Genomic DNA, 23188 nt, shown 5'->3' with positions numbered 1-23188 from the left:
TGGGACACTGGTGTGAGGGAGTGCGATTGTTCTTGTTTTTCAGTGGCGCCATCTATGGCCAGGAATTCGACTTCTGCCACGCAATTCACGCAACAACAACCCGTTTATAGGGTGGGTCACATTCACACACAAAAGAGAAAGGACATTGAACACACACAGAGAGAGGGAGAGAGAAAGAAACATCCATGCCTTACCCGGGATTCGAACCAGGACCTTTCTGATGCAAGGACAGTTCCCTGCCCTCTACACAGGCCGCTCGGCATATATATATATAACATAATAAAGAGAATGACTAAAAGAAATGAAAGATTAGCAAAAACAATTAAGAAATATGAAAATATAATGAGTTTTATTCATTGCGCGTAAGCTGCAAGTACGTAGAACCTATAAAATAAGTCAAAAATGCAAAGAAAACAAGGCAAAATAATTATATAGATTTTAAATAGAAGACGAAAAATTATTATGAAATAAAAAAATTTCATAAAATATTTAAAAATAATGTTTATAAATGATTGAATGATTTATACTTTAATTTAATGATTGATAATTTTATTTCTGAATACTTTTCAAAAACATTTTGTTTGTTATTAATTTTTACTAACACATTTAATTTGTTAATAATATTTACTTTTAATAATATTTACATGAATTTACATTTCATTTGTTAATTTGTATTTATTAATTATTTATTTGTTAATAATGTAATTAATAAGTGTTAAAACTGGGTTTACAATGAAATCACTTCATTTAGGCTTTTGATAATGAGTCAAACTTTTAGTTACATCGTTATTTCAACATTAACTTGATTGCTTTTTTCGCTAATTATTAATTAATTGTCTGCTTAACTTGATGCAATTTTTATTATTTCTTTTTAAATTCAACATAACTTTATTGCTTTCTGGTTAATTATCAATTAATTGTCTGGATAACTTGATACAATTTTCATTATTTTTTATAAAAGTGAGGCTTATTTTTTAAGCAAGTCCTTTAAGCCACCACTATCAATATTGGTATTAAAAATTAATATTTTAATATATATTAGTTTAAATCTTTAGTTAGTAAACTTCGGTTTCTTATTATATTTAATGTACGCATTTTGTTTTCAATTTGAAAATAAACTTTGTAAAGCATGAAGTAAAAAATTATGCTTTTGCAAAATAAATTCTGCGTAAATCAATTGTATTTTGTATAATTATTATTGTATCGAATTTTTCTGGGAAATCTAACTAAAAATAGAGAATTTTCTTTAAGGCATTGAGAGAGTATCTTGTTCAAGTGCAAATTTTGAATATACCTTTCTTTTTTTTCCTTGATTTATTTGAAATTCTAATATATTCTGTTTGCATTCATTAAACATATAAATTCAGTGCAACATATTTTTTTAAACCATCATCCATATTCAGTCATTATTATGTTAAGGGGAAGTGGTGTAAGTTAGTCAACTATTGTTGACTTTATGAACGAAATTCACACCCCTTTTGAAAGGCAGATCAAAAGAAACATTGAATGACCTTTGAACCAGTAAAATGACCTACAAGTCCAAGTAAAGACTGACAAACAAGAAAAATGAGTTTTGAGGAATGAATTATAAACTATTTCCTGCGCATGCACATGTTAAATCCTGACAGAGTACCTTGTAATACCGTACAGAGCCTACAGTACACAGTATAGGATAAATTTGCAGTATTGAGGTAAGCGCAAAATCTTTTTAGCGTTTTATATTGTTATCGAATTTATTTCTTTTAAGTCATTGGTGGAGTAGCGCTACAGTTAAAAACATTCTGTGATCTTTATTTATGAAATTATACTTTTGCTTTTTAACATAAACCAATTAAGCACAATAATGTAATGACTTTCATCTAGGAAATATAAAATAAAATATCGGGAGTTAAAATTCAACAACTCATAAGAGTTAAACTTAAAACTAATTTAATAAATAAATAAATAAGACGCATTTTGTATATAACAAACTTCAATTACACTTCCCAATAATGCTGGTACTAATATATTTATATTTCAAAAATGTATGCTCCAATTGAGTACGTAATACTTTCTATGTTTAAACGACACAAAACATATTTTTTATGATTTTTTCAAGGAAAAGAAAGCGTGCTATATTAGATGTTTTTTATTAAAAAAAATATGTATTTAAAACTTAGAATAGCTAATTTTTTTTTAAGGTTTAAAGTAGTATAATGATGAACCACAGTTCTTATGGTGATTTTTATTTATTTATATTGAGAAAATACATGTAAAAGTGCTTTTTTTTCATATAAAAATATGTTTAAAACTAAGAATAATTAAAAGTTTTAAAGCTTACAACAATATAGCGGAAAACTATTTTTTGAAAGGTGATATCTACTGATTTACTGTGGTTGAATACGTGTGCAAATATGTATTGCTCACCTACTCACCCCAAGCAAATTATTTAAAAATTATAAAATATTTGTCAAGCTTCAAAAAAAATTTATTTACTCTGTTACGAAATAACTATTGTTTTACTACAAATATTTATTTAATTTTCATTTTTAAAAATACTTTTGGCTAAGAATTTTATAACCATAAATATTTTAATTTTTCAAATTTGTAAAAACGTTTACAAGAATTAAAAATTGGAAATTTCCAAATTTGTGCTCAAGGTTTTCCCAATTGTTTCCAAATTGCATTTCTATAAGCTCATTCAATTCTAATGTACGGTTTATTAAAAGAACTGAAAGAATTTTTTTTAATGTAAAAAATGGTACATAAGAGCAAGCTATAAAAATAATACTATTTCCGTTGAAACAGTCATGAGAAAATACAAATAATCAATTAAAAATCTAACTCCATATTTTGCAATTGTAAAATTTTGATTTTCTGGATTTGTTCCTACGTTTTTAAAAAGTTGACGCTGCCTTAGAAACATAAAAAAAATATATATCTATTTTACATTATTCTACCATTCATACCATTGTATTATATTACCATTGATACTATTGTATTGACATTGCCATTGATATATTTATATTCATTTCTGAATAATTTGAATGGTAACATTAATTTACTATACCTTATTTAAATCTGCGTCATTACTAATTGTACTGCATCATTTAAAAAAAATCAAATGCCCTTTTTTTCAAATCCATCCTGCAAATATTGTGCGTCATTTTGTCTGTTTATTTTAACAGTATTCTTTTTTAATCTTATTCTTCATATACCTTTGAAATGTGTTCGTGCTTCCCAATTATAAGCCTCTAATATTCTCAAAATAAATTTTCTACATTCTTGATTTTCTTCATTCTTGATTTTCCTCATTTTCCATCACTTTCCCTTCGTTCTTTTTTAAACGATTTTTTTTTATAAACTTATGTTCAAAAATATATAATTTGTGTTATTAATATTTTCCTGTTGTGGCGACATCTAGTGAGCAACAAGTAAAGGCAAAGTAACCGGATTGAGATGGATTATGGGACGCGCACTACACCTTGGGGGAGCGAGGTCATTTTAATACCGGCATTTTTCCATCTTCTGGAAGGAAACCATTCTAATCTCATTTTGACCCTGCCTTTTTCCCTACGCAGGGGAAACAAGTTACGAAATTTCAAAATTATTAGCGCTTGTGACTATATTTTAGCGCATCTAAGTGTAAAATTTTGCATCGGATCCTATTAGTATCAAATTTAGAATTTTAGTTCATTGCAAATCAACACTTATAGGTATGTGTCCCAATTTTAAACAATTCATTTTTTACAGTATCTTGGCGAACAAAGACGATCTTGGCGATCTCACGTATTCTTTGGCCGAGGATAGTATATTAAAATAATTCTTTAAATATATATGTACATAGCAGCATAATTGTAAGGGAACTCATGACTGTTCTTGAAAAATTTCTTTATTGAGTTTTTTAAGTTCGTTATTAGAGTGTATCACTTTTAGTCAAATGTGAGTGAATAATATGTTAGGCTTCACATATACGTTTTATTTATTTTCGCGTAGGTGTGTCAAAAAATTGTCTGTAATCAGCCATGGTCCAAGGTTATAATAATTTGAATTTACGCATTTACTATCTTTGGGTATTATCCTTGGTAATATCCCATGTTAGGACACATTTTACAGATTTGTTAACATTTTCATGCTTTGAGATAACATTGCTGTCCTCTTTTTTTTTTTTTTTTTTTTTAATTTCACCCGATGCTTAATGATTTACGCCGGACACATTCATAGTTGCCAACTTTTCTGGATTTACAAGTAGACTACTGGATTTCGCTAGTTTCTCCCCTGATCTACTAGTACAATAAAATTCTCCTGGTTTTTTTTATTATTATTAATGCAATCGTTGAACAGTTGACCGAATTTTTCCAGCTTACGACTACCATTATTCATCTCCGTATTCTTGTAATTTTGAACTCAATCCAAAAGATAACTCCTTAATCAAATTTTGGGAGAAATTTGCCGTCGTAGAAGTCATCTTGATGGAACTAACCAGCATTTGCGTTACATGAAGAGGAAAACCCCGAAAACCATCCCTGGCTAGCCTTATGGCAAAAGAACTCTATCCCATAATCCATCAACTACTAAGGATATTTTTTAGCAGCACTGTACTCTGTATGAGCTAGGTGCGGGATTCGAAAAAACCAGACATCGCTGAGATACAAAACCGGTTACCTCAATAGTAGGCGAGTGCTTTATCCCCTTGAGCCACCATAGCTCCTCCTTGTTTTTGTACATTTTGGAAAATTTCCGAAAATTAAGTTAGTTATCGAACAAAAATCTCTATGGAAATTTAATTTTTGCACAATTTAATGCTTTTGCGCCTTTCAATGAGGTGAGCCGTGAATCCCTCTATATACTCGATTCTGCACCAGGTTTGAACTAACCACAGTGCATGAAATATCTTCTGTGGTAGACTCATGGGTTAGAGTCCCCTTGCCATCGGAATAACCATGGGAGCTTTTCATGGTTTTCCTTTCCATGTAGTACAAATGTGGGTTAGTTCAATCAAAAAGTCCTCCATGTAGGCAAACTTTCTCCCAATACTTGACCCAGGAGTTCCCTTGTCTTCTGGATTGGATTCAAGATTAAGAGGCTACAGAGTTGAACATAGGTAATCGTAAACTCAGAATTGGGTCGACCGTTTAAAGACGGTTATAAAACAATTTATTGCTCGATTGAATAATTAAATTACAAATATATAATGAATCGAACCTTGCTTACCGTAATCAGTTCAAAGCTTTTCTTTTTCGTAGATCTTAAATTTTAATTTTTTTTAATTCATAGCTTCGTTTTTAAATTAATTATAAATTATTTTAATTATCAATTACGACTTAGTTGCCTACTACTATTTAAAACTTCGAGTTAACATATTAGGAAAAAAAAAATCATTTCAAATTCACTTAATGTCGGTCATAAATGAGAAATATTGCAGACGATTTATAGTTATTAGTATAATAAAGTTTTCGTATTTTGATAGCAACAAAATCCCTAAAATCCCCCAAATCTAATATATTTAGTATGTTACGCAACAGTTATCATGAAATTTATATTATTTCGTAAAATCTATTGGATTTTTTTCCAACCCATGTGGGTTGGCAGCTATATAGATATAGTGATAAGGAATCAGTAGTTGTTGGTTTAATTGTTGGGTAATTGGTTGGGTAATAGTAATTGTTAGGTTTTTAATCAAAATTTTTTAAAACGTGCGTCTCATATTAGGAATCTTTCCTGTACTTCATTATCATTGAAATGTACTGAATAGTGAATTAAAATATCTTTGAGACTAAATTAATGTTCTAAATGTTATTGTAAAATTTAAGATTCTCTCTTTTTAGAGACTGAAAGGATTTGAGAAATGGCGACTTCACAAAAGATAAAAGTTGTTTGCCGCATTCGAAGAAAGGCAGAAGATGAAGAAGATTCAACGGAAAACGGTTACACTTTTCCGGACGACAAATCACTCCTTCACACATCATCTGTAAGATTTATTTTTTGCTATTTCCAGATCAATAATTGTTTGCACGTTTCAATTTTAGATAACTCGCAATGTTTACTTCTACAAAATAAGACATAAAAAAAGAAGTATAGTAGGGGAGAGTGGGGTCAATTGTAACAGGGTATGATTATAACAGAGCAAAAATTTCGAGTGTCGGGTTCTAGATTTGGTTCCTAGGTGGCGCACAAGGTGTATTTAATAAATCTACATGATGGCAACCATTTTTATGTACTTTTGAAAGAGTTACATCACAAATGATATTTTCAAGCTACGTAAATACTTTTTTTGGTATTAGAATATTATATTGTAACAAAGTAATTTTGTTTAAACAAATAAAAATTATTAACCGAATATGTAAGTGGACACCTTAATTAACATTTCAATAAAAAAAAGATTAGTTTTGCTAATTAACTAGCATTGTTTTTAACAAATGAAGCTGAAATGGCGTCTTGGGGACAATTGTAACAATAAGTAAAGGGACGATTGTAACAGCTGAAAATAAATAATCTTATGTTTACAAACCATTACTTAACTCTTTAAGAACCACATATAGTTTCCTATATCATTTATGCATATCATATAAAATAATGCACATGCAACATAAATGATATAGTTTCCTATATCATTTATGTTGCATGTGCATTATTTTATTTGTCACCTTTCACAGCATAAATTTAAATTTTTAACCCCTTAAAGTTAAAAGTTTAACCCTTTAGGTCTCGGCTCGTTATTATTTTTACTCCTAAAATATCACTACTATTTTGATCAATAAAAAAATATATCACAACTATGATATATGTATATGTATAACTATGTTTTAGTTAAATTTATGAACTGTTACAATTGTTCCCGTAAGTGGGGACAATTGTAACAAGTGCACGACTGTCAAAAATTGTTAATAACTAATATAATAACATTTAAAATAAGGTATTTATTTTTCTTTCTAGTAGAGGATAGTCTACTTTACTCGTCTTTCAATTAAAACTAATAATATATTGGATTTAATGCTAGTTAAAAATAGTTAAGTAATAAATGTTACAATTGACCCCACTCTCCCCTACTGAAAAACACTACGAAATGATGCACGCAACAGGTATATACCAACAAAATTTATAAAGCTGCTTCACCTAACAAAATTTTTATTTTCACTTTAATAGATAATGTACTGATTTTTTAGGGCCTAACAGGTAATGTACTAATTATTCAGATTTTCAGATTACCTTGGTAGTTAGAGAAACTAAATAAATGGTAGTATATAAGTGGAAATAATGAAATAATATTATGAATAATATGAAATGAAATAACATTAAAAAAAACTATAAAGAAATTGTTGCTATATCATAATTTTATGCGCTTTTGTTGTTTTATTTTAAAAACGTGCTGAAAAATAATAAAAACCTGAATAAATATAGTTAGGAATTTTTAGTTTTTGAAAGAGCTTTTAACAACAATGGCTTATGATTTTTTTGTTTTCATTTATCGCAGAGCCAAATGCGTGTCTAGGTTTATGTAACTTATTAACTATTTTCTAGGGGAAAGTATATACTTTTGATAAGTTATTCGGTGCAAACGCATCCCAATTGGAAGTATACAATGATGTTGCTAAGCCTATTGTGACCGGTAAGTAAAATTGTTTATTTTTATTTATGGTGTTTAAAAACTTCTTCCACCGCGTTGCTTTCTTTCAATTCATTTTTTTTTTTCTTCCTGAGAAAAAATTGCCCGAAACTCGAAAGTATTTCTCGATTCTCCTGTAAATGGTAATATATATGTGATTCTAGAGTCATGGTGGCCCAGGGGATAAAGCGTTCGCCTTCCAAAGAGGTGAGCCGGGTTCGATTTTCAGCGATATCTGTTCGACACGAATTCCGCATTGGACTCGCACCGACCACAGTGCTGACGTAAAATATCTTCAGTGGTAGATCGATCAAGGGTTAGAGTCCCCTTCCTATCTGGCAAGCCTTGGGAGGTTTTCGTGGTTTTCCTCTCCATTTAATACAAATGTGGGTTAGATCCATCAAAAAGTCGTAAGCGAAATCAAATTTCTCCCAATACTTGATCCAGGAGTTTCCTTGTCTTCTAGATTGGATTCAAAATTACGGTGTTAAACATTAGTAGTCGTAAACCCAAAAATTTGGATCGGCTATTCAACAGCGGTTTCTAAGAAAAAAAACATTGAAAAATATAATGACGAAATCATGAGTATTTTGTAATGAACAGTCGAAAAATATTTTTTAAATATATTCTGAAATTCGAAATTCTATTAAAAATGGGTTAGAGTGAGTATAAAATTGAATGCATCTTTGATTGGACACATATTTCACAGAGCTTTTATTATAAATGTTATTTTCCTATTATTATGTACATTTCTTATTATTAGAAAATCTCATGTTATTGTTGTCGTAAGCCCTTTATGTACAAGGTGCGATTGTTCTTGCTTTCTAGTGGCGCCATCTATGGCCAAGAATTCAAATTCTGCCAGACAAACGTCACACACCCGTTGACAGAACGGACCTATTCATACATCCATTCATTCATCAACAAATCGTAATTTTCGATTGCCATTCGATCGACCATTTCAATTGCCATTTAAAACTATTTCGATAGCCAGATTCAACTGAGGGATGATTATTAAAAAATAATTTAAGTCTCATCAAGTAGTTTAGTTCGACTGATTTTGATGCCAATCACACACAATTCCGTCTTCTTTACTAGCTCTTCGACAGATTTCGATAATGTTTTTTTCCTTTTTACTTCCTCGCTTAAATATATGTTTTGGATCACTCTATTTAGTGTTAAGGACATTATTTCCTTTACATTAACTCTAGCTTTAATTTATGGCACTTTCAGCTTGCTTCAATTCGAATTTCATCACAAAATTTTCGTTTTGTGTTCTGCGTTAATGCCAACATTTAATACGTATAAAGGGTGTTAAAAATAACTTTCATTTTATATTTTATAGGTGTTTTTAATGGCTTCAATGGTACTATTCTTGCGTATGGGCAGACTTCAAGTGGCAAGACTTACACCATGGAGGTAAAAACTCGAACATTTTTATGAACATAGTAAAAGCAATGAATTACACTTTTCATTCGATAAGTTTTCCGGAAAATGCGATGTTATCAATTCTTATAAATAGTTATTATTTATTTTATTTTAAGAATTCCGGACAATTTTCATAGTTTCTCGAGATAATAAAACACACCAAGAAAATGCTATTGAAGTTTCATTTTAATGTTTTACATCATTTTTAAAGTTTTTATGAGTGCTATAGTTAGAATATAGTTTAATATGATATTATGAACAAATTAAAGGGAAAAATAAACTTTTAATAGATTATATTTAATCAGAACCTGCCTTGCAATAATTAATATGAATTTCTATACATTAATTGGTTATAATCATTTCTATACATAGTATAGGATTTTAAAAAGAGCAAATTAATTTTATTTGTTGATCACTATGAGAGAATGGATTTCGAAAAAGTGACACAAAATCATTGTGCTCCTCGATAAAGTTAGGGAAAATCTTACAAAGAAAATCAGTAAAATGTCACGTGGGAATAAGGGAAATCTTAGTAATTGTAATTGGTTTAATAATTAGGTCGCGCGATTCCCACTAAGAGCAAAGGAGAAAATGTCTTACTTTTAATTAATGCATACTTGAACCAAAAATAGATTAATAGACAGAATGAGAATTTTAAAGTGTGAGAAAGAGTTTTTCGTTTTAAATAATAAATTAAGAAAAGGATATACAGAAAAGGAATAACATAAAGAGATTAATTGAAGCTTTTTATGCTTATATATATATATATATATATANTTCCATATATATAATCAATTGATTATTAATTTAATTCTTCTGAATTTATATGTATATTACTATAATTAAATTTAACTATTTTATTGGAACCGATTCTTGTATAAGAACAACAAAATAATTATTTTACGGAAACAAGAAGACTAAAAGGGGATCTCTTTACTCAGCTTTCATTAAAATAAATAAAAAAGAAAGAGACAGAGAAAACAAAAGGAAATCCAAATCATAGGATAAGATTTAAGCATTATTTTACTATAGTCTAATAATTTTTATGATTTAATACTATTATTAATATATCTTGTTTTCAGGGAGATGTAACAAATGAGGAAAAATACGGGATCATACCTCGTGTAGCCCAGGATATTTTCAACAGAACAGAGTCTTTACAAAACTCGAAATACGAAATAAAAGTAAGTATAAACCTTGAAGACCATTTTATTTTTTTTACAAAAATCTACTCTTGGTATTTCTAACTTTATTGTTGTTCGTTACCTTTTATTCCCAGTTTTCTCCTGTATTCTGCTGTTATTTATCCGATACCTTCCACCAAATTTATTTATTTAGAAAATACCCTTACATTGAGAAAATTCCTATAATTAATATCCAATCAAAATTTAGATATTCTCTTATAGTATTTACAGCAAGTTCTTTGAAAACTTACCTATAAATTTGCATTACTACACAATAAAGTAAGATAAAAAATAAAAAAAAGCATATGAATAAGGTTGTTTTACAGTTATAGTGATGCAGTCAATTTCTTTTTTCTTACTTAAATTTCAGAATATTTACGAAAACTTATAAATGAGTTTAAAAATTGTCTTGCTTCAAATCTCCCACAGGTTAGGGAAAATACGGAAAACCTAGAATAGTCAGAGAATTTTACCTTAGCTCTAAAATGCAGGGAAGGAAAAATTGCAATTTTTTTTTACAAAAAATCAGGAAAATTCCTTGAATATACCTGGAAAATAACCATTCTTAAAATTGTGAGTAACAGTAATAAGTTATTGAGATTCGAGTTAAATAATTTTAACATTTATTACAGTTATTTGATGAAATTCCACTTTTTAGGGAAATTTTTACACGCCTCCTTACTCATTCTATGATATGTTTTTGCTCACAAAATCTAATATTTGGCATTACGAATAAAAGAATATCAACGTTTTTTGATGAAAAACTTTATGGTATAGATAAAATATGTTATGGATTTAATTTTAAATTTTAATTGGAAATTTAAATGGAAATTTACCTATTTTATTCAGAGAATTTTTTTTCTGAAATTAAGTGGGAGTCTTGTGTTATGAAAGGGCTATTGGGCTTCCGTCAAAAGTTAAAATTTTTTCTGCCGATTTAATTTGGAAGAAATTTTTTCAATTTGTTGACTTACAAATTCTTAAAATGTTCTCGTCTAGCAAATATTCTAAAAGTGTAATATTTTTCAAAAAAAAATTCTAACATTTTCAAAAATTTATTGTTCTTTTTATATTTACTATATTGCTGTCTAAAATAAATTAAAATGCAGTAATAAAAGAAGAAAAAAATTTTACATAAAGAATTAATTCTAATAAAATGAGTTCGTTTTCATGTTTTATTTTTAGATTTCGTTTTATGAGATATACCTGGAGAAAATACGCGATTTGTTCAATGGTAAGATCCCACCTTTGGTAAATCGATATTCATATTATTTTCTCATAAAATAGAATCTCCTAATTTATTTAAACTTTTCATCTTTCAGACTCACAGAAGGCCAATTTAAAAGTTTATGATGATAAGAAGAGTTTGCCTTTCATTGTGGTAAGTATTAATTGAACATGCATTTAGCTCTTTATTTTTAAATTTATTTAAATCCTTTTTTGAATTTTTATTTTACTCGCAATTGATGACTTAAAATTTTGTTAATATCCCAGAAGTAAATAATTTTTAAAGAGAAAACACACACCAAATTACAGTCAATGTGAGCATTTTTTAATTAAAAAGAATCCTTTCAGAAGATTCATTTAAAATGTTTTCATTGTGATAAGCATGACTAGCAAATGCATTGACCTATTTTTTTAAAGACGTCATGGATTTTTATTTCACTTGTAATTGATATTTTCAAATTTTATTAACATCCCAAAAGTTAATTTTCAAATATAATGCACACATCAAATTGCAGTTAATGTAAGCATTTTTTACTTTTAAAGAAAGTTACCAACGTTAAAAATTCAATTCAAGCGAAAAATGTTTTCAGTTTGATTTTGAAACGCTTTGATTACAAATTTAATTCAATTTAGTTCAGTAGCATACACGTCTCATTTCGAAATTCAAAATCAATTCAGACAGGTCATAACTCAAGGTGGTTGAATCATAAACGTCTTAATTACAAATTCAAAACCCACTTAATTAAAATTTGTAGCATACACGCCTCATTTATGGTTTCTAAACCCACTGAATTAGATTATGACGCGTTAGGAAGTTATGAAACTTTTTGCTTAGAACACTTGTTTCATTGACTTTCTTTTATAGGGAGGCAAAGAGATAAGTGTCACAAACGTGAATGAGATTATGGATCTTTTTACAAAAGCAAAATTGAAGAGGCACGTTGCTGCTACAGGTAAGTGACTTGGTGCTTATTTTATTTGGCATGCAGGGTGTCTGCTAAGTATCACAATTCACATACATTATTAGATTGCTTATCATATATTAAGTGAAGGAAGAATTCACATTAAGAGAACGAAATTTTTCATCTGAAAATTTCATTCAGGTATAGAAAAAGTGAGTTAAGGCAAACGTAGAGTAAGCCACGGAAGTTGAAAAAGAAATGTTAAAAATATGAAAATGCAGATAAATTATTGGAAGAGAATTTACTCATTACGTAATCCTAAGTTATCCTCACATAATTTGTTTTCATTTTGATATTTTTAAAATTTCTTTTTCAGCAATTGAAACTTCCATAGCTTACTCTACTTTTGCCTGAACTCGCTTTTTCCGTACTTTAATTTTTAAATGACTTATGGAAGCTAAAGAGAATTAGATATGAAAAGTTTCTCCCGTGATGTAGTGTTCTCTTAAGACTAGCAAATTCAATATCAAACAGAGAGAAATGCGAAACAATATTAAAATAGAAGAAGAAGGTTGAATTAAAAATATTCCCTTATACGCGTGTTTCGAATAATTATTTAGTAGTCTTTGATGAACAGCCGATCCGATTTTGGGTTTACGACTACTAATGTTCCACTACGTGGTCTTGTAATTTTGAGCCCAATCTAGAAGACAAGGAAACTTCTGGAAATTCGACTTCGTGGAGGAATTTTTGATGGAAGAAACCCGCATTTGCGTTACATGGAGAGGAAAATCGCGAAGACTCCCATGATTATCCTGTCGGCAAAGGGACCCTTACCCACGATCCGTCTTCCACTGATGATATTTTACGTTAGCAGTGTGATCAGTGCAAGCTGGGTGCGAAACTCAAATAGAATTCCTGCCATCGCTGGGATTCGAACCCGATTCACCTGATTGGAAGGCGAATCCTCCGAGCCATCATGGCTCACACGAAACCTATATTTTATTTTATAACCATTGTTGAACAGCCGACCCAGTTTTCTGTTTGCACTAATAATTATTTTCCGACACCTCACTGGTTTCAATCGGCAATGAATAAGTTTTAGTGTTTAATAGTAATTAGTCAGATTTAGACAGCGTTTTCCTTTTGCCCTAGCCTAAATATTAATCTGAGAGGCCCAATCAACGTCTTTTATTATTCACTTATTAATAGAATCCTAAGAATGTATATTAAGGACAGTCTTTGCAGAACACCAAGTTTATGTTAAATACTGAGGTTCAATGCGGGAAAAAGAATTTCTATATTTATTATATTCTATTTTTTTATTACAGATATGAATGAGCTCAGTTCCAGGAGTCATACTATTTTCCAGATCGTGATTAAACAAGAAAATTTCACTACACGTAAAAAGCTTATTGGAAAGCTACTTCTAGTAGATTTAGCTGGCAGCGAGAAGGTAATAATGGCATATTACAAATATAATTTTTTTTATAGCTGCCAACTCTATTGGATTTTCCAGTAGATTACTACGTGTTGCCAGTTTCCTTTCGGTCTACTGGTTTAATAAAAATTCACCTGGCTTTTGCACATTTTAGAAAATTCTCCAAAATTGAAAGAGTTTCGTTGAAAATTCTCTATTTAAATAGAATTTTTGTACAGATTATTGCTTGCTTTAATATGTAAATAAGTGTCAGTAATGCATAATAAAGCGAGCCTCACTTATAAAATTCAGTCAACTATCCTTAACAAATTAAATGTCTATTATTATTCAAAATTATGAATAAGCATAATACATAACATTTCAGGATCATTTAATGTAAAATACAAACTGGAAATTATTGCAGTTTTTACTTTTTATTTTGATGGCTTTAAAAATCCCCATTGAAATAAAAATTTTAATGCTTGCTTGAATATTTAAATCAGTATCACTAATACATAATAAAGCGAGCCTCATTTATTAAAACCAGTTAACTATGTGTGCTGAATTAAATGCCCATTACTATTCAAAACTATGTGCTAGCATAATTCATAACATATCAAGTTCATTTAATGTAAATCATAACTCGAAAATATTGCAGTTTTTTTTTGTTTTCTTTTGGGATGATTAAATATTCCTGAAATTCCTAATGCGTAAAATGTTTAGTACATTTTGTTATTAGTATTAAGACATTTATATTATTTCGTAAAATCTACCGGTTTTTTTCCCTATCCATGTTGGCAGCTATGATTTTTCTAATTTTCATTAACGATGTAGACATGCAAGAAATTTATTCTTAACATTTTTAAGAAAGAAAGTATAAACTAACCATTAATGTTTTTAATCGAGTAGGCTGAAATAATTCTTTTAAATAATGAGGAATGTATATCAGAATTCATACGTCTCAGAGAAAATAAGATTAGTCCGAACCTGGAAATCTTAAGGAAGTTAAAGTTACTTTGAAAAACTTGAAAAATGAGAATTTTCTAGTATTTAACAGCATCCGAAATATTTAACTTTCCAAGAACCCTTTCTTTAATTCCTCTAAAGATTTTTTAAGAAATAATTATTTTATTCATAAGTTCTCCTTCCTCCCATAAAATTGTCTATTTTTCAATGCAAATTTTGTATGTGGTTATTTCTGTTGATGCAACAATTTTCGGCAAGAAAAATTCTTTTATTGAATCGCATGAAAATTTATTTACTGTAATTAAATCGTTTTTTAATGCAGTTAAATAAGGACTAGGAGGCTTCGCCCCCTGCTCGCTGGCGCTCGCCAACCCCCGGAACTGCTTTCGCAGTTCATTTCGGANTTGTTGAGCTTCTGAACCAAAGGTAAAAATTTTTTATTATTTTCGAAGTTTTTAGACAATCTACAATAGCAGTTTTTTTTAAAGAATTTCGCTAAAGTGTTGAAGTTTTTATTTAAATTTGACAGTTTGACTTGTAGGTATCAATCATATAGTTTGCAGGAATGGTATTGAAGTATTCAACTTTCATCATGCTTTTAAAATTAAATTATTTTTCTATTCTCGTGTTTTCGAGCTTTTAAAATTGTTATTCAGAAATTCTGGGAAACTCAGTAACTTTTTTTTCTCGAAATATAAACTGTGAATCCTGGGAAAAAGTTCAGGGAAACTGAGTGACTTTTTTTTATCTCCAAATATAGAGTTGAATTCTGTGTAGAAATTCAGGGAAACTCAGTCACATTTTTATCTCCAAATATAGAGTTGAATTCTGTGCAGAAATTCAGGCAAACTCAGTGACTTTTTTATCTCCAAATATAGATAGTGTATCATGTGTACAAATTCAAGGAAACTAGGTGACTTTTTTTTTCTCCAAATATGGTGTGAATCCTGTACTATAAGACAGAAATGGTGGAGTTATTGTTTTTGTTATAATATAATATTCTAATTGGATTATTCGATTTAATTAGCTTTGTTTTCAGACTTAAAGAGGAATAAAAAAGCAATATACAGTAACTAATGGACCTAAATTGTTATTTTTCCCCTTAACGACAAGAAGCAGCAATTGTACTAAACTTTCTTTTATGAATGGACCTACTAAATAATTTTAATGAATCCACTAGTTTTTGTCACAATCAGCTTTTTTCCTAATGTTTTTTGTCAGGATTACCGCTCCACCAGGAGAACAGGAAAAACCTGAAAAATACAGGGAATTTAAAAATTGCCTAAAATAACTGGAAAAAAAGTAGGGAATTTCGAATTTTTCGTAAGAAACTGGGAAAATACAGGAAATTTTGTCTCTTATTTTCATTTTTTAAAAAAATATAACCACTCAAAGTGTAATCTATGGGATATTCAAGGATGATATTTCAGCTATGTTAAACTAGTTCATTTACTATAGCATGCATTATTTGTTTCAAGTATATTCAGCTGGTCCTTTTTTCTCAAAGTTTTTTCAGCAATTACAACAAGTATCTTATAATTGCTGAAAATATAATATATATATATATATTATGCTGAAATAAAATATAATATATATGCTCCAATCTGAAATATACCAATAATAGCTCTAACAAGAGCACAGTAATTGTATTTTTCTTCTTAATATCTTGTGTATAATATGTACAGGGAAAATACAGGGAATTTTTTTTTTCCTCCATGTTTGAGTGGCAGCCCTGTTTATAAACTTATTTTACTATCGATTTTATAATAGTTTAACTTTAGAGTAACTTTCTGAATATTTAAAAATTTGATTAAAAATGCTTTTCCCTTTTACGAAATTGACGATATTCTTCAGCCGCATAGAAAAAGCAGAGAGGCTTAATCTTGGCTAATTTTGACCTCACAGTCTTGAATAAATGTTGACTGCAAAATTAGAGAAAAATATAGAATATTATTCACAGAAAAAACCTTTTATGATTTGATGACGGATCAGCTTTAAATGGATTTCATTGTATACTTGAGCCAATCAGCGCACAAGCTGATCTACTTCACTTCCTGAAATATGCCAATGCTTTTGGATGAGTAATCGTATTTTATATTCAGAGTAAAATTCCCAGATAATAAAGTAGAGTAACACCTCTCAACGGCAAGGATTTTCTAAAAATACAAAAGAAATTGTCACAAAAATTAATTTTTATCACAATTTTGACTTTTTATTCTATGAAGTGTGAGTTTGCTGTAAATGTCTAATGTGTCTAGTAAAGTTGTTCTCCAAATAGTTACAAAATTTTATTTTTTAATGTCTGTACTGAGTTATAAATACCATAAGATGAATTTTCCCTTTTCTTATGTACTTTTTATTTATTTACATGCAGGTCAGCCATAAGGACCAAGTTGACTCGACAGTGAAACGTGAATCGACTCATATCAATAAATCACTCTCTGCTCTCACCAGAGTAATATCTCTTCTATCTGAAGGATCGGTAAGTAAAAAATAAATTTTAGTATCTTTTTTGCTGGCGAATAAATTCTATAGTTGAAAATGGAGCCGTGATGGCTCAGGGCATAGAGTAGCCGTCTTTCAATGAGGTGAACCCGGTTTGAATCTCGGCGATGACTTGTGTATACGAAAACTGAATCTAGTTTGCACCGACCACAGTGCTGACGTAAAATATCTTTAAATGGTAGACGTATCACGGGCTAGAGTCCCTTTGCCGTCATACTAACCATCGGAGGTTTTCCTCTGCATGCAACTCAAATGCGTGTTACTTGCATCAAAATGTCCTCCACGAAGGCAAATTTCTCCTAATACTTGATCCAGGAGTTCCCTTGTCTTTTGGATTGGGTTCAAAATTACAAGGCTTGTGCGTTGAACATTAATAGTTGTATACCCAAAAAGTTGGGTCGGCTGTTCAATGACGGTTATAAAATAAATGGCTCAGGGGATAGAGCGTTCGCCTTCCATTAAGTTAAACCGGGTTAGAATCCCAGCGATGGCTGGTCGATACGGATTCCGCATCCGGTTACTACAGACCACAGTGCTGACATGAAATATCCTCAAGTGGTAGACGTATCACAGGTTAGAGTCCCCTTGCTGTCAGACTAACTGTGAGAGTTTCTTGTGTTTTTCCTCACCATGTAACTCAAATGTGGGTTAGTTCCATCAAAACGTCATCCACGAAGACCAATTTCTTCCAATGCTTGATCCAGGAGTTCCATTGTCATCTGGATTGGGTTCAAAGTTACAAGGCTACGCAGTTGACATTTATAGTTGTAAATCCAAAAAGTTGAGTCAGCTGTTCAATTACGGTTATAAAATAAAACATAGTAGGAAACGAATGATGCATGATGTACGAAAAGTTGTAACATTGGATGCAGAAATCTTAAAGTACACAGTATTATTACTGAATTCAGTAATTTATTAAGGGGTATTTCCTGTATTTTTATGTTCTAATTTATTAAGATCTTTATAAAAATCTATTGGTAGTATGATCATTTCATGCTGTTTCATTTTTTTACCCTATTCTGCTTGGATCACGTGTCTGCTCAAGCACAGTGAGAACTGCAAAGTACCCCACCACAATTTTCAGTCACAAATTTTTTTTTAAAAATGCTGAAACTCGTTTTTAAATTTTCTCTAATATTGTTCCTAATGAAAATTTAAAACACGTTTTGAGACAAAGATCAAAAAGTGAAGATTTTTTTTCCTGTTATTAATGTTACTTGATTACATGCTTTTATTGCGTAAGCAAAGGTGCTAACTCTACTGGATTTTCCAGTATAGACTACTGGATTTTACCAGTTTCTCCTGGTTTACTGGTTTAATAAAAATTTTCCTAGTTTTTTTACATTTTTTAAAAATTTTCTAAAATTGAGTAAGTTTTTTAAAAAAATCCCTATTGATATAGATTTTCTTGGTAGATTATTACTTGAATGAATATTTAAATAAGTTTTACTAATACATAATGAAGCGAGTCTCATTATTAAAAATCAGTTGAAAACTTTTCTTTTGTTCTAAATAGATCAGCTTATTTTGAATTTTCTTTTCAATTAATTTTCAATGTCTTTGAATTATCTTTGATGTGCCTATTACTATTCAAATTTAGGAGTAAACCTTATATATTACATTAAAAGTTTATCGAATGTAAATCATAATTGAAAATATTTCAGTCTTTCCATTTCGACGACTATAAAAATCCCTTAAAATTCCCTATATTTAAGCGACATTAGGCGACAATTATCATGAAGTTTATATTATTTCGTAAAATCTACTGGATTTTTTCCTCTCCATGCTGGCGGCTGTGTTACTTTAACTCATTTAATATTTTAATATTTTAAATATTCATTGAAATATCTCTTAACTTTTTACGCATTATTTATTTTGTAACATCTATTGGATTTTTTCCTATCCATGAAGGCGGCTATGTATAAGCATTGATTACATGCCTTTATTGTCTGGTAGGATTTCACTTATTGTATTCCAGACTTTTTTTTAAAAAAATATCGCGGAGTAATAAAATTAAATTAGAAGGATTTTAACTAACATAATACATAGAAGTGCATGATAGAACATTTTCGTCCTATCCCAAGTCAATATTCTTGATGGTCCCATCAGAAAATTTAGATGGTTTATTTTGACTCTAGTGTGATTGATGATGGTCCGACATCCTTTGATGGTCACCATCATCCAACATTTTCCATTATGTGTTTATGGTTTTTGATATACCAACAAATTCCCATCATTCCATAAGGGAAATGCTACAATAATATGATGGTTATGAGAAACTTTTGATGGTTTATTTTGGCTCTAGTGAGACTGATGATGGTCCGACATCCTTTGATGGTCACCATCATCCAACATTTTCCATTATGTGTTTATGGTTTTTGATATAGCAACAAATTCCCACCATTCCATAAGGGAAATGCTACAATAATATGATGGTTATGAGAATATTTTGATGGTTTATTTTAGCTCTAGTGTGATTGGTGATGGTCCGACATCCTTTGATGGTCACCATCATCCAACATTTTCCATTTTGTGTTTATGGTTTTTGATATACCAACAAATTCCCATCATTCCATAAAGGAAATGCTACAATAATATGATGGTTATGAGAATATTTTGATGGTTTATTTTGGCTCTAGTGTGATTGATGATGGTCCAACATCCTTTGATGGTCACCACCATCCAACATTTTCCATTATGTGTTTATGGTTTTTGATATACCAACAAATTCCCATCATTCCATAAGGGAAATGCTACAATAATATGATGGTTAACCATCAAGAGAAGCTCTATTCCGATGGACCAACTACCGATGATAATCCTTGATGGTTCCATGACGTTTAATGGAAGTTCCTGTTGGTTCCCAGGAATATACAATCAAAAAAAAAATTTTTTTTTCATTTTGCACCATCATAAATCAGTCCGAATTCTTACATTAGGATGATGGTTGCTCATGATCGTTTCAACATTTAATTTCTAAGATACTATGAGCGAAATTCATGATGGTTAGCAATGGTAAAACAATACATTTCCATGATGGCTTATTAATAATTCTTGTTGGTTGAGCAGGAATATACCATCCAAACAATTTGGTTTCTTATTTTGGTCTATCTTAAATCAGGCCGAATTTCTACATTGGGGTAATGGTGGTTCAAAACCGTGCCAACATTTGATTTATAAGAAATTATGATGGAAATGTTTGATGCTCCAACATGAACAAACTGTCAAATCAAGCTGCTATTCTTATGTTGGACCATCAGAAAATATAATGGTTCATGATGTAATATTTGATGGTCGCCATCAAGATCATGTTGGTTCATCTATGGAGAACCATCAAAAATTTTAACTTGGGATGGTAATAAATGTAATGTCTCCATGTAAATAGTTGAACCTGTTTATCTCGAACCTCTTTATCTCGAAAACCTCTATATCTCAAAATTTTTAAAATTCCCTACATTTACTGTCTAAAATTAATGTATTTTTCATGTTTATGTCGATTTTTTTCTTTTTTCAAAACCTCTGTTTCTCGAATTTCTAATAATAGAGCACAAATGTCAAAACTTTCCTTATCAGTAGAACTCGTAGACAGAGATGAATTTCGTGAATCCACAGGAAGTAGGGATGAACAGGATGGGGTGTTTCCTTGAATTTCAATCACTATCCCTGCACTTCTTTAACTTGAAAGGAATACAATGATTCTGCCAGTAAGTGAGGGGTTAATGAGTAGTGACCATCAGGGGTTAGCTTTTCAACAAAGATAAGAAAGCTAAAAATAGAAATACATTTTGACCTCAAAATTGCAACCAATGGATCAAAGGATAATTAAGAGTTTTAAAGTGAACTATAGAAAACAATCTATGAGGAATTTGCGATTTTTCTAACCTCAAAATAATAATAGAAACAAATAAGGTTATCAGTCAAAAATCTTATTACAAAAATTATTTTCAGTTTTAAATGTATGTTAAAAAACTGTTATGTAAATAGGTGTATGTGGTATAATTAATTTAAAGAAATGTCTATATTTTTCTACTAAAAACANCGATCTATGAGGAATTTGCGATTTTTCTAACCTCAAAAGAATAATAGTTATCAGTCAAAAATCTTGGAAAATTATTTTCAGTTTTAAATGTATGTTAAAAAACTGTTATGTAAATAGGTGTATGTGGTATAATTAATTTAAAGAAATGTCTATATTTTTTTTACAAAAAACAAAGCACTTTCAATGGAATTTCTTAATTAAATTTAATTTTTTTCTAGTACCTGTATAACTCGAAACCTCTTTATCTCGAATTTTTTGCCTTTCCCGTGAGATTCGAGATAAACAGGTTCGACTATTTCGCACTCAAAATCTATTTTCTTACCTTTGCAGAAAGCTGTTGTGTTTTATAGAGATAGCCTCCTCACTCGACTGTTAAAAGAGAGTCTGGGTGGTAATTCACAGACAGCGATCATCGTCTGCGTAGATCCTTCGTTCGAAAATGAAACAAAGTTGTCTTTGGATTTCGGAAACAGGTATGTATTTAGCCACAGTCCACTTTTATCACTAGAAATCATAGCTGCCAACTCGACTGGATTTTCCAGTAAACTAGAGGATTTTGCCAGGTCTACTGATTTAAATAAAATGTCTTCAAGTTTTTGAACATCTTAGAAAATTCCCTAAAATTGAGTAAGTTTTCTTAAAAAAAATCTCTACTGAAATATAATTTTTTTGCTCCGATTAATTCTTGTTTGAATATTTGAATAAGTAGTACTAATTTACAATGAAACGAGCCTCATTTATAGAAATCAGTTTAAAACTTTTTTTTTTGTTCAAAGATTTTCAGTTTTCTTTTATTTAGAATTCCCTTTTTAAATTAGTTAAGAAATATTGATGTAATAAATGCCTACTACTACTCAAACTTATGAGTAAACATTATGCCTAACATTTGTAGTTTATTTAATGTTAATCATAACTGGATGATATTGCAGTTTTCCTATTTTGATAATTTTAAAAATTCCCAAAAATTCCTTATGTGTAAAATATTTAGTAAATTATGCAACAATTGAACTTAATTTTATTCTGTAAAATCTTCTGGATTTTTTTTTTCTATCCATGTTGGCAGCTATGAAAAATGCTTCTGAGATGTGGTGGCTCAGGTGATAGAGCCTTCAGGTCGTTTAATTAATTAATGTTATGATTATTAGGGCCAAAGTGATACAAAATAATATTCACCTGAATGAAAAATATTGTGGAAGTAAGCTGAGTAGATTTCTGGGTCGATTTTTGCCTAAAAATGACGTTTATTTGAAGGAATTTGTATCTGAGTTGAAACGATGGAGAAATGGTAAGTTTTTTTTTTTATTAATTTGTTACTTTGATTTATGTATTTTTATGATTTATCAATAATTATTGTCAGAATGAATCCTGTTAGGTTATAAGTTCACCGGATCACTATGATTGTGACTAACACTAATGTTGTGCAGGTTTCGAGTGGGAAAAAATTATCTGATATTAGTCCAAACACAGAATATCAGCGCGCATGGATTTCAACCTTTACCAAAATGTGTGTTGAGAAATTATGATTTTCAGTAAAGAATACTTTACTAAAAAGAAGAAGTAGGTTAGGTACTTTATACCGCACTAGAGCTGCACAACGGGCGACGATCAAGGAAACATCCCTGTGGATGATCCGAAGACATGCCACAGCGATTTTGATCCTCTGCAAGGGGGCGGCACCCCTGCTTTTGTAGCCCGTCGACCTGCACGCGAAGTCGAGCATTTTACGGTGGAACAGTTTAACGAGGATCGATACCACGATCCAGATTTTGCAAAGCGTTACTGGTTCTCGTAACTCGAACATTAACGCTATTTGAGACTTATAGGGCAAGTATAAAAGTTTCCCTAGAAATCGCATTGGTGAGGGGTAGAAAATAAAATTAGCGTTACGGTTAAAATAACAAAAACTCTATTATCTTAGATTCTGCAAAGCGT

General features: G+C 30.2%; 1 protein-coding gene across 3 annotated transcripts; it reads left to right on the top strand.

Annotated features, from left to right (window-relative positions):
- Positions 1-1562: 1562 nt before the first annotated feature.
- On the top strand, positions 1563-22634 carry LOC107453050 (kinesin heavy chain). 3 transcript variants are annotated; one of them, XM_043048505.2, is made up of 12 exons: positions 1563-1691; positions 5808-5950; positions 7501-7588; positions 8931-9004; positions 10096-10197; positions 11383-11431; positions 11520-11578; positions 12290-12377; positions 13658-13782; positions 17087-17194; positions 21587-21729; positions 22402-22634. In XM_043048505.2, exons 2-12 carry the CDS (start codon positions 5828-5830, stop codon positions 22601-22603), a joined length of 1161 nt encoding a protein of 386 aa, XP_042904439.2. In that variant the 5' UTR covers positions 1563-1691; positions 5808-5827; the 3' UTR covers positions 22604-22634. The 3 variants fall into 3 exon arrangements, with proteins under 3 accessions (XP_042904439.2, XP_071037069.1, XP_071037070.1); XM_071180968.1 differs by lacking the exon at positions 1563-1691 and adding an exon at positions 3585-3695; XM_071180969.1 differs by lacking the exons at positions 1563-1691; positions 5808-5950 and adding an exon at positions 6180-6240.
- The last annotated feature ends 554 nt before the right edge of the window (positions 22635-23188 follow it).

The sequence above is a fragment of the Parasteatoda tepidariorum genome, chromosome 5, assembly GCF_043381705.1.
Source record: "Parasteatoda tepidariorum isolate YZ-2023 chromosome 5, CAS_Ptep_4.0, whole genome shotgun sequence".
NCBI lineage: Eukaryota > Metazoa > Arthropoda > Arachnida > Araneae > Theridiidae > Parasteatoda > Parasteatoda tepidariorum.
This window is presented reverse-complemented; position numbering and strand designations above follow the sequence as displayed.

Bases quoted from the DNA above. Each gene is read 5' to 3' on its own strand.
- LOC107453050 (XM_043048505.2), top strand. From the start codon at position 5,828: ATGGCGACTTCACAAAAGATAAAAGTTGTTTGCCGCATTCGAAGAAAG. The intron at 5,951-7,500 runs GTAAGATTTATT...ACTATTTTCTAG, and splicing joins CACTCCTTCACACATCATCT to GGGAAAGTATATACTTTTGA. The intron at 7,589-8,930 runs GTAAGTAAAATT...TATATTTTATAG, and splicing joins TGCTAAGCCTATTGTGACCG to GTGTTTTTAATGGCTTCAAT.